The sequence below is a fragment of the Gossypium arboreum genome, chromosome 10 (assembly GCF_025698485.1).
Source record: "Gossypium arboreum isolate Shixiya-1 chromosome 10, ASM2569848v2, whole genome shotgun sequence".
NCBI lineage: Eukaryota > Viridiplantae > Streptophyta > Magnoliopsida > Malvales > Malvaceae > Gossypium > Gossypium arboreum.
Window position 1 is genome coordinate 9,012,034 of NC_069079.1, and position 11,758 is coordinate 9,023,791.

General features: G+C 33.8%; 1 protein-coding gene across 1 annotated transcript; it reads left to right on the top strand.

Moving 5' to 3' along the window:
- The first annotated feature begins 7,775 nt into the window (after positions 1–7,775).
- On the top strand, positions 7,776–11,338 carry LOC108486970 (cytochrome c oxidase assembly protein COX11, mitochondrial). The gene is given in 7 exon segments (XM_053020679.1): positions 7,776–7,916; positions 8,199–8,743; positions 9,110–9,207; positions 9,645–9,706; positions 9,708–9,747; positions 10,798–10,878; positions 10,948–11,338. Coding segments are annotated over 5 exon segments (297 nt in total). The 5' UTR covers positions 7,776–7,916; positions 8,199–8,743; positions 9,110–9,195; the 3' UTR covers positions 11,050–11,338.
- Positions 11,339–11,758: the final 420 nt, after the last annotated feature.

Below are 11,758 nucleotides of genomic sequence, written 5' to 3' on the forward strand. Positions count from 1 at the left end.
GCTTAGAATCTGCGCTTAGCCTTTTCAACATGGTATTCATCGCTTCTCCGCATTACGGGACTGACGCTTCCGTCCATGTCCCTTAATAAGTGATCTTTTCAACTTGTGCAAGGAACGGCCGCTTTTTATACGTTTTGGGAAGATTGCGTAGTCGGTTCGTTAGCTTTCTGCGTCAGAGGTTGGCGAATCTAAGAGACAAAACGGTGTGGTATTCGCCGTTGGGAAGAGGTGATCTAGCAGAAGATAGTCTCATAAAAGCGATTATTGGCTAGAGTCAGGCTCCGCCAAATCTTAAGTCCAAATCCTTGGAGCTGATGGTCGTAGGCGTCCTCTTCCAGTATAACTGGCTTATCCTGCTTGAGAAGGGTTATTTAAAAACTAAGGATTGAACCTAAGGCGGAACGAGACAACCGGAGGCTGGAATCTTGCCACATAAGAAACTTTCTCTTTTCCCAACTCTATCTATTTTTATATTCCTCTTTTTTTAATTTCTGCAATTTATTTAATTTCGCAATTTCAATGCACTTTAAATTCTGTTTTTATTTTTTCAGATTCTTAATTCTATTTTTTATTTTTTAGGAACGCAGGTTTTCTTGGCCAAGAAATTGTCAAGGATTTCAAGAAACGGGCATTCGTACAATCCGTTCCCTGAGGATTCGGCCCTACTTCCCCTTTACTATTATTTTTACTATCATTTTTACTATTTTACAGGGAATAGGATATTTTTGGTGCTCTCAACGACGCATCAAATTTTGGCGTCATTGCCGGGGATCGGTAACGTACTAATCTTGTTTTTTGTTTCTTATGACCAGATCTGCTCCAGGAACTCTTGCGTTTGATTCGGAGATTGAAAAGACTGCGAGAGCTAATTGCAAGGAAACAAAGCTAAGAAAAAAGCAATCAGCGGTGGTTGGGACTCAAAGTAATCTATCGCCAGAAATCAGAATCGACGACGAAACAGAGTCTAGGGTTAACAAAAACCCTACTCAAACTTTTGAAGGCGAAAAAGTAGAAGTCGATTCCTCAGAAGAAGTACTTAACACTAGGGTTGAAGAAAACTCTAATTTAGTACCTCAACATATGACTCAGACAATTCGGCAACTGGCCGAAGCGCCGACGGAACAACCTCCACTATGCATCGCGTATCCTACTATGGATACTGATTTTGAATTAAAGTCAGGCTTGATCCAGCTACTGCCAACTTTTCGGGGGTCACAGAATAAAAATCCCCACAAGCATTTGAAAGAATTCTATATGGTTTGCCTTAGTATGAAACCTCAGGGGGTAACTAAGGATCAAGCTAAACTGCGTGCTTTCCCTTTTTCCTTAGCAGATTCTGCTAGAGAATAGTTATTTTATTTACCACCTGAATCTGTAACGACTTAGGGTGATCTGTCTCGTTTATTTCTCAACAGGTTTTTTCCAGCGTCGCGTGCAGCCGAGTTAAGAAGAGAAATCATGGGCATAAGGAAAAAACACGCAGAGACTCTTTACTACTATTGGGAGCGATTTAAGAAGTTGTGTGCAAGTTGCCCATAACACGGTATAACGGAATAGTCTTTGCTCCAATACTTTTATGAAGGCTTGAAACCCACGGAGATGAATATGGTAGATGCCGTGAATGGAGGAGCGTTAGTCAACATGACTCCACAACAAGCAAGAGACTTAATCTCCACAATGGCTGTAAATACTCAGCAGTTCCGAGCCAACCCTGAACCCCCTAGAAGGGTTCATCAGCTAAGTAATTTGACCTTAGAAGATAAAGTTGATAGAATTACTAATATTTTGAATTCTCTTGTTCCAGAAAAAATAAAGACAGCCCAGTTATGCGGAATATGTGCTACCCTTGAACATACAACTGATGCATGTCCTAGTTTGAATGATGATACTATGGCTCATTTAGATGCTGTGGGAAATTTTCCTGGACCACCACAAAGGCGATACGACCCTTACGCTAATACCTATAACCCAGGATGGAGGGATCACCCTAACTTAAGTTATGGGGTCAACCCACGATACAACCAACCATACCAAAATCGGGCTCACAGCAGCCACAAGATTCAGGTAATTCTCTAGAAACATTGGTTAATAAATTAGCAGCTAATATGCTTGATTTTCAACAGAAAATTGAAGCGTCTATAAGAGAATTGACCACATCATTTGAGAAGATGAGTTCTCAAGGGAAGCTGCCGTCACAAACAGAACCAAACTCAAGGTAAAATGCAAATGCAGTTATGTTGCAAAGTGGAAAGGCACTAGAACCAATTCCTGATAGGAATCTTGGCCAAGAAATCACCCAAGAAAATCCCGAAAGCGACGAATAAGTCCGAGCAAAACCCCCACTGCCAAAAATCCAACCTCCATTCCCAGGACGATTAAACCAGTGTCGAAAAAGTAAGGAAGACAAGGAGATACTCAAAACATTCAGAAATGTCAAGATCAATTTACCACTATTGGATGCCATCAGACAAATTTCGCGGTATGCCAAGTTTCTTAAAGAACTATGCACCAACAAACGAAAACTAACAGGTAATGAAAAGGTAAGTGTTGGTGAGAATGTATCCACTGTGTTACAGCGAAAAATGCCGACAAAATGCAAAGATAGGGGTATGTTCGCTCTACCATGCAAAATAGGCTATTTGGGGATCAAAAAGGCCATGTGTGATTTAGGGGCCTCCATAAATGTTATGCCTTATTCTATTTATGAATCACTTAACACAGATTTTTTGACAAAGACAGGTGTTATCATTCAGTTGGCAGACAGGTCCATTGTGCATCCTGAAGGAGTCCTCGAGGACGTATTAGTCAAAGTCAATGGGCTTATCTTCCCTGCAGATTTCTATGTGATAAAAATGGAGGAGGATAATGCTCCTTGGTCTTTAGACATCTTGTTAGGGCGACCTTTTCTTAGTACTACAAATACTAAGATTGACGTACGAAGCGGAACCCTCATGATGGAGTTTGACGGGGGGATCGTGAAGTTTAACGTTTATGGCACTATTAGTCACCCAAGTGAAGTCTTGGACGTAAACTGTGTCGACGTAATTGACTCATCATTAGAAAAAACTTTTGAGTCATCTTATGGAGATAAATCTAAAATGATGTTTAATGATTTTGAATCTGTTAATAAATTATTGGCTCCCATGAATACTAAACTTCTACCTTCTATTGTACAGGCACCAGATCTGAAATTAAAACCACTTCCTGAGCATCTCGAATGCATATTTTTGGAGAATGATGAGACCATTGCAGACTTAAAAGGGATCAACCCCTTGGAGGAAAATATGAAACCAAAGAAAGGGGCGCAAGAACGATTAAACACAAATATGGTGGGCGTGATAAAAAATGAGAATTTCCAAGCCCATACGAACGAAAGAATTCAGCTGGAACGGCCCCAATACTAGTTGGGGCGTCAAGCTAGCGACGTTAAACAAGCACTTATTGGGAGGCAACCCAATTTTTATTTTTATTTTATTTTAGTTTATTGTATTTTTATTTATTTTTTCTTATTATTTTATTATTTATTATTTTTAGATATTAATAAAATTCCCTTCTTTTGTCTAGGTAAACCGAAGCAACAATAGGAAGAACTCCTTACCATAATACACGAACGACAGTAACTTCATGGGGTGTTCTTCTAAACTTTTCTTCTACCTATCTATTTTATTTATTTCACATCGAAGACTATGTGTTTTAAGTAGGGGGAGACATTCATCATTATTTCTGTCGTTTTAGATGCTGATTTGAATTTTTTTTAAAGAATATTCTGCTTCTTTTCATGCCCAAGAATTTGACCACGACTTGCCCACTGTTTGACCCACATGCATGATTCTTATCTACTGAGTTAATTATGATTTTGCTTGATAGATTTCATCTCCACTGTTTTATTTCTTTTAGTTCAAATAATTATGATTCATGGAGTTAACCCTATCTTAATTTTGGTAAATTTGATTAAGTCTAAATACAAGAGGACACTTAATACAGTTGCATGCTCAAAATATGTTCATGACTATTGAGGTAATTGCTAAAACTTATTCTTGACACTTGATTGTTGCTCCTAAGTCCTCCAAAATTAAAATTTCATTTAATAATAATAATGTTTCTGTGGTTATGAGTGCAGCTTAAGACGTGACTAGCTGAGTAACCGGGGTAGAGTGCTTGGGTTGTCATCCTATTTCGCGTCAAAAGGTTTTGTGACGTGTTAGGTAAAACTCTGCTACCCAGAATTAATTTTTAAGAATGTGTTGGGCTGAGTAACCAGGGTGAGGTGCTTGGCTGTCATTTCTCTTCACGTCAAAAGGTTTGATATGTTCTTAAGAAAAATAAAAATTAGGAATGTGTTGGGCTGAGTAACCAGGGTGGGGTGCTTGGCTGTCATCTCTCTTCGCATCAAAAGGTTCAATATATTCCTAAGTAAAAATAAATAAATAAAATTAAAAAAAAAAGAAAAAAAAGAAGAAGGAGGTATTAATAAAATTGGGGGATTAAAGGAGAAATAAATAAGGTGTCTTGATAGGTTTGGTAAAATACCTAATTTTCATGAAGTAATCCAAGTTGATCTTAATTTTTGTTTCTGTTAATTGGAATACTTTTTTCAAATTTTACTTAAAGCAAGCTAAGGGTTCTCTTTATTTTTCATATGCATTTTGACTAATTTTTATAAAACTTTGGAGTAGTATTTCTTTCATGGCAGGATTTAATTTTTCCAGTGGATACAAACCACACTTGAGGGCAAGCATGGGCTAAGTAGGGGGAATTTGATAATACTCTAAAATGACATATTTTATGTGCTAATTGCATGCTTATTTTGAGTATGATCCTACTAATTTGGATTATTTTGTGGTCTTTTATCTTTTAGGGACTAAATTAGAGGCAAGAGGAAATTTAAAGGCAAAAAGTGCGAATTTGAATATATAATGGGCCAACATGCAAAGAAAGAGAGAAATGGTGCCAAAAATGCAAACACGGAAGACCCAAGGACTGAAATGCAAAAGAAGAGATTTTATAGCACAAGAATCTATTTTAATTTCAATTATATTTGGATAATTATCAAGGATTTTTATTTAGATTTAAATTTTAGGATTTAATTTAATTTATCTTTATTTATTTGTATTTATCTTTTAGAATTTCATTAGGAATAGACTAGGTTTTCTAGTACTATAAATAGGGGATAGAGTGACATATATTTGACATTTCTTTTTTTCCTGTAAACACTCTCTCTCTGAAAACTCTGTCTTTTTGTTCTCTCCATATTTTCTTCAATAAAAATTCCATTTATATTATATTTCTTTCTTTCCCAAAAATAATGAGTCACTAAACCAATCTAGCCGAAGGTTGTCAAAATTCCCCAAAAAGGTTCATGAGACTTAGAATCCGCGCTTAGCCTTTTCAACAGGGTATTCATCACTTCTCCGCATTACGGGACTGACGCTTCCGTCCATGTCCCTTAATAGGTGATCTTTTCAACTTGTGCAAGGAACGACCGCTTTATACTTTTTGGGAAGATTGCACAGTCGGTTCGTTAGCTTTCTGAGTCAGAGGTTGGTGAATCCAAGAGACAAAACAGCGTGGTATTCGCCGTTGGGAAGAGGTGATCTAGCAGAAGATAGTCTCATAAAAGCGATTATTGGCTAGAGTCAGGCTCCGCCAAATCTTAAGTCCAAATCCTTGGAGCTGGTGGTCGTAGGCGTCCTCTTCCACTATAACTGGCTTATCCTGCTCGAGAAGGGTTATTTAAAAACTAAGGATTGAACCCAAGGCGGAACGAGACAACCGGAGGCTGGAATCTTGCCACATAAGAAACTTTCTCTTTTCCCAACTCGATCTATTTTTATATTCCTCTGTTTTTTAATTTCTGCAATTTATTTAATTTTGCAATTTCAATTCACTTTAAATTCTATTTTTATTTTTTCAGATTCTTAATTCTATTTTTTATTTTTTAGGAACGCAGGTTTTCTTGGCCAAGAAATTGGGATTTCAAGAAACGGGCATTCGTACAATCCGTTCCCTGAGGATTCGACCCTACTTCCCCTTTACTATTATTTTTACTATTTTACAGGGAATAGGATATTTTTGGTGCTCTCAACGACGCATCAATTGGGATGATGATAAGTGTTTTATATAGGGTATAGTAAGATATTAAAAGAATAAATATATAAAAGAAATGAGACACATGATAATTTTTAAATTTGCTTTGGAATTAAAAATGCACTATTAGTATACCAAATGCTAACCCTTATAACAGGGGAGAAGCTAGAAAATTTTTTGGGGAGCGAAATTAAATTGTAATTTTACAATAGTAAAATGTAATTTCACTATTTTAATAGCCTAAATATTTATAATTTTTAAAGGATTAAATCAAAATTTTATCATTTTAGGGAGGTCAAAGTGCAATTTTATCTTTACTAATTTACAATTTTTAAATTTTAAAAATCTAAATAGAAAATTTTCTATTTTAAGGGTTAAGGCCTTTGCCAGCCCTTAGCTATGCCTCTGTCTTATAATATAAGCTTATCTAGATCTTAAACCCAATGTACTTTTCATTTAATATATGTAAGCTTATTTATTAAAAATTTATCATAAATGATAAGAGAACATATTTGGCACATTGTTAGTGGAGTTTTAGACTCCACAAGTAGATTCACGAGTTAACAAGTGTTTTATAAGGGTATATTAAAATATTTAAAAAGGAGACATATGACCATTTTGAAAACTACTTGTAGAATAAAAAAAGTATATTGTCAATGTATCAAATACTAACCCAAATGATAATTATACTTTCTTTTTGTCTTTTCTTTTATTTTTAAAATATTTAGTACACTATATGTGGAATATTTAGATTTCATAAGTAAGATTAGGATGATGACAGTGTCCTATAAGATATAGTAAAATATTGAAATATATATATAAAGAGTTTTTAGACCCATAAGCAAAGTTAGGTTCATGATGAGTGTTCTATAATGTATGGTAAAATATAGAATATATATAAATAAATGAAATAAGACATGTGGTAGTTTTATAATCATTCTTATGGAATTGAAAAATACATTGTTAATATACCAAATACTAACCCATATATCACATTCAGGATATGAATTGAATTTTTTCTTTGCTTTTATATTTACATCATTTATTTTTCATTAAAATGTTTTAAGATTGTATTTAAATAAAAGTAATTTAATAAATTAATCTCAAATTTACTATATAATTGAATTAAGTATAAATATAAAATATTTAATCTTACTTGAAGTAAAATATAATTTAATGAGGACTCAATACAATTCTAAAATAATTAATTTTCATTATTTTGTAACTAAGAGTATAGGAAATTAAGAAAATAACAAAAGAAAAAAACACATGATACAAATAACAATGTTTTTATCTAAAATTTATGGAAACATTTTATCTTTGTTAAAATTTAAGTGATAAATGCAGTCGCCGAGCTAAGCGGGTAGGTAGGTGTCCTACCCTAAAATGAAAAATTTTCTATTTAGGACTTTGGTCTCTTCAAAGATAATAAAATTTGATTTAAACATTTAAAATGTATCAAGATATAAACTATTAAAATGATGAAATTATATTTTTATTATTATAAAATATACAATTTAATTCTGATTTAATTTTTTTGACCACACTAGATAAATTAATATTTTTGAAGTAAAAATATTTTAGACGTAATCCATCTTTTACCCTAATTTTTAAAATAAAAAGGAGGATAGTGAGTAGTGACACATATAACAGTATGTTTGGTTGGCTATAATGCTAAACCATTACATGTAAATTCAGTAGACCATCCCTATTCCATTGTTTGGTTGGTTGTAATAGGCTATTACAGCCATATTCTATACTGCCTTATTCAAGGCAAAACTATCGTTTACCATTCAGCACTCTATCCACGGAATACCTATTCAGCGTGTGTGAGTTTCAACTTTACCCTTCTCCCTCTTTTTCGTTCTCACGTCTGAAGCAACTTCTTTTTTTTATTCTTCCCATTTCCTTCCAAACTTCTCCTCTTTTTCATTGTCACGTCTGAATCATCTTCTTTTTTTCATTCTTCTTCCTATTTCCTTCCAACCATCTCTCTCTTTTTCATGCTTCTATCCTGACCAACCCTTTGACAAACCCTATTGTTTAGTTTTATTTTTCCCTTTGCTCTCATCTAGCTTCCTGTGAAGGCTAAAGTGACTCCTTTCTTTCAGCTACCCACGCTTTCAAGCTTCCAACTTTCCCAGAAGCCCCAAGGCTGAAACCAAGGAGAAGACGCTACAAATACTAATTTGGGATTCCATCCTCAGTTTTGGCTAATACCCTTTCCAAGGGATAAAGCTCTCTTTATTAATTTCATCATTTTATTTCAAGCTTTATGTCCTTAATTTTGATATGGGTTACTTTTATTCGACTCGTTCATGCTCAAAATTTTGTCCTTTTTGAGTAAATTAGTCGATGCTTTTGATTAGTTTGATAGTGGGTACCATATCATATGTTTCTTTTATGTGAAAACACTGCTTTGCTCCTTTGAATTTGGAACTGGTAGACTGTTGTTGGCCTTTAGTCTGCTATATATATATATGCTGTGGAAAAGTTATTGGCATTTGTGCTATTTTTTATCCTATCCTTTTATTATTTTCAGGCTTTTCTTCTTTTCTTTTTTCTATTGGTTTTCAACCAGAGCATATACTTGTTTTCTTTAGAGTGTTGAAGAAAAGATTGCTCGGCATGAAAAAGATGGGACAGTAGTAACAAGGTGCGCTTTCTAGGCTTTGGATGTAAGAGCTTATCTTCATCTATATTTTTCATGATTATCATTATAATGTCCTTTCTGTTAATTTTATTGTGATTCTATTTCAATGCTTAGTTTTTGTACTGTTTTATGTGTTAAACCTGGTTCTGTGGTTTGCTTCTACTTGTAACATTCTCAGTTCTACTTTTTGACATTTTCTGCTTAGATATGTATATGTTTATTTGGCTAGTTGTAATCATGATTATTTATTATTATTGTTATTGTTTTTAAAGTGTTTTAGAGCATGAAGTCATTCCCTCAATGAAAAACCGGTTACCATTCTTCTTATTAGAAAAATGATGGGAAAACGTTGAAACTTGTTTGTTACAGGAAACATTTGAGTATGATGAGGAAACAACTTAAACCAATAATGGTTTTAGTATGTTATTTCTGAAACAAATCAAGAAGGGAATGGGATGTTTTATGAGGTAAAACCATAAAAGGTGTCATAAGATTGATTGTAGGGTATCACTCCCTTCCGATTATACTCTTTATTTATATATAGATGCGACTTTTTTACAAAAGGGTAACAAATAGGAATGAGGTGGTAAATTTTAGTATCATTAATCATTTCACATCAGCCTGTTTGTTCAATTCAATTCATGCATTTCTAAAGATGCTATTATGAATATGTTAGACTTGCATCACGATATGATCTTTCTTGTACTTCTATGCCTTTGTTTGAGAAATTTTCTCTTATCCTTTTAGAGAGATAGTAGTGCAATTCAATGTTGATGTGGCGGATGGAATGCCCTAGAAATTTGTTCCAACTCAAAGAGAGGTTCTTAACTTCTCTGTTGTTTTGGGGCACTGTAGAGTGCTTCTTTTATAAATTATTTTCTTATTTTTTTTATTTTTCTGCTAGGTGAGAGTCAAGCCTGGAGAAAGTGCTCTTGCTTTTTATACTAATGAAAACCGAAGTTCAAAACATAACTGGTGTCTCTACTTATAATGTCACCCCAATGAAGGTACTGATACTTACTCATGCTCCATTATGAAATTTGGATCTTTGAAATTTGTTATTTCTAAAGTTAAGTTATTGGTGTTTGTTTAGATCTTTGTCAACCTCTCAAACGTTATTTGGTTGTGTGAGCCGTTAGGCTTTTTAACCATTTCTTGCTAGCTTAGGTTTGACTTGTGCTGTTTAGGCTTGAATTATGTGCATGATTTAGTAGTCTTCCTTTCAATATTATTGTTCAAATAATTTATTCTTTGTCATATCCTTGTTACTACATTTCTAGTTTGGATTGAGAAAATTGTCTGCTAAGCTCTGCTACTCATTTATCCTCTTGTGCATGTCATAGATTCCATGACATACACTTCCTTTTCTCTTTCTCACTCCGTGTCTAAATTTATTTCTAGAATTTTTCAGTGGAACCCGCATGAGTCTATGCCTAACCTCATTATTTTATATTTATAGTTTGCCATTGGGGCTTCTAGGTGTCACAATAGGAGAATCTGCAATATTGTTTTTCTAATGGTCTTAGCTAGGAAGAGTCTGTATTACAACTGTTAATTTAATGGGAATATTTCTTGATGAGGGTATCTTCAATTTTGAGATAAAATTATTACAATCAACTCTTGTTTTAATTTTCCTTTTGCAAGCAAAAAAGGAAATAATATTTATGTAAGATAGGCCTAAAATATCCAATAGCTAAGATAGAATTCCAATCCTGAAGATGGGCCCGTGAGGCAGGTTAAAGCTCACTTTCGAACCACACAGTTGTTTTCATATGTTTGTACCAATACTTGGCTTTCTTTATCCTCTAATTTTTTTATTTTTTATTTTACATAGTTTGATTATCCTTTTCTACAAATTGGATGACCAAAGAAACATTAGGCGAAAGACAATGAGCTTGTTATGAGATGATAAACTAGAAAATAGAAGCAAAAAAACCTTTAGGGCGAAAAAATTGATTACATTGGAACACATTAACTTGCTGGTAATGTTTATCATTATCATATCAGAAGCCTTAAAACTTTGACTTGGTTTCTTGCTTGTTCGTGTTCCTCTTCAGGCTGCTGTTTATTTCAATAAAATCCAGTTCTTTTGCATTGAGGAGCAGCGTCTTCTTCCTGGAGAGCAGATTGACATGCCTGTAAGTCTTTTTATTGTTGAAAAGGAAAAACTTGTTGGTGATCGTCAACTAACCTGTACTTTCTTGCAGGTTTTCTTCTACATAGATCCTGAGTTTGAAACAGATGCCCGAATGGATGGTATAAACAACCTGATTTTATCATATACTTTTTTCAAGGTTTCCGAAGGATAGAAGGGGGATATTTAAATTCATAGTGAAAATAGAATATCATTCACATGAGAATAAAAACTATTGGTTAGGATCCCATTTTCATATACCGGGAGAAGAGGGAGAAGAAACATTCTTTTGTCGGAATTATTTTATTATTACAGTCTCCTTTCACCTCTTTATGGTGGAAACAGTCTATTTTTGTACCAGGCTCCTCCCTCTTCATACCAAGGAAGTGCAGAACTTGTGTAAAATCTGTAGTTGTTCTAGTATGGAGTAAATGCGATGTCACTGTCTGTATGTGTTTTATCTACTATGGAGTTCCTATCACTGTTTGTCTGCATTGGTCGTTATGAGTTTTGAATCATACCAAGTACATACACGAGCATATTCATCGTAATCTCTTGATATAATTCCTAAATCTTAGTGCATTGAAAAAGAAAAAAATGAACATAATCAAATTAACTAAAAATGGTAGGTTTTAATATATGAGTTAGTAATAAACTAATTTTAATTGCTAATATTTAGTTATTTATATGATTTGTTTGTGATAACAATAAAGAAAATGTTTTTCATTCGTAGTAAGTTTAAATTTATAATAATTATTTTTATTTTATATCTAATGTTTTAACACTCTTAAGTTAGTGTGATGAAGTTGTTGATGCCATATATAACAATACTAAACCAATCCATTGCGGTACAAGGAATAATATTTCTGTTAACTATGGAAGAT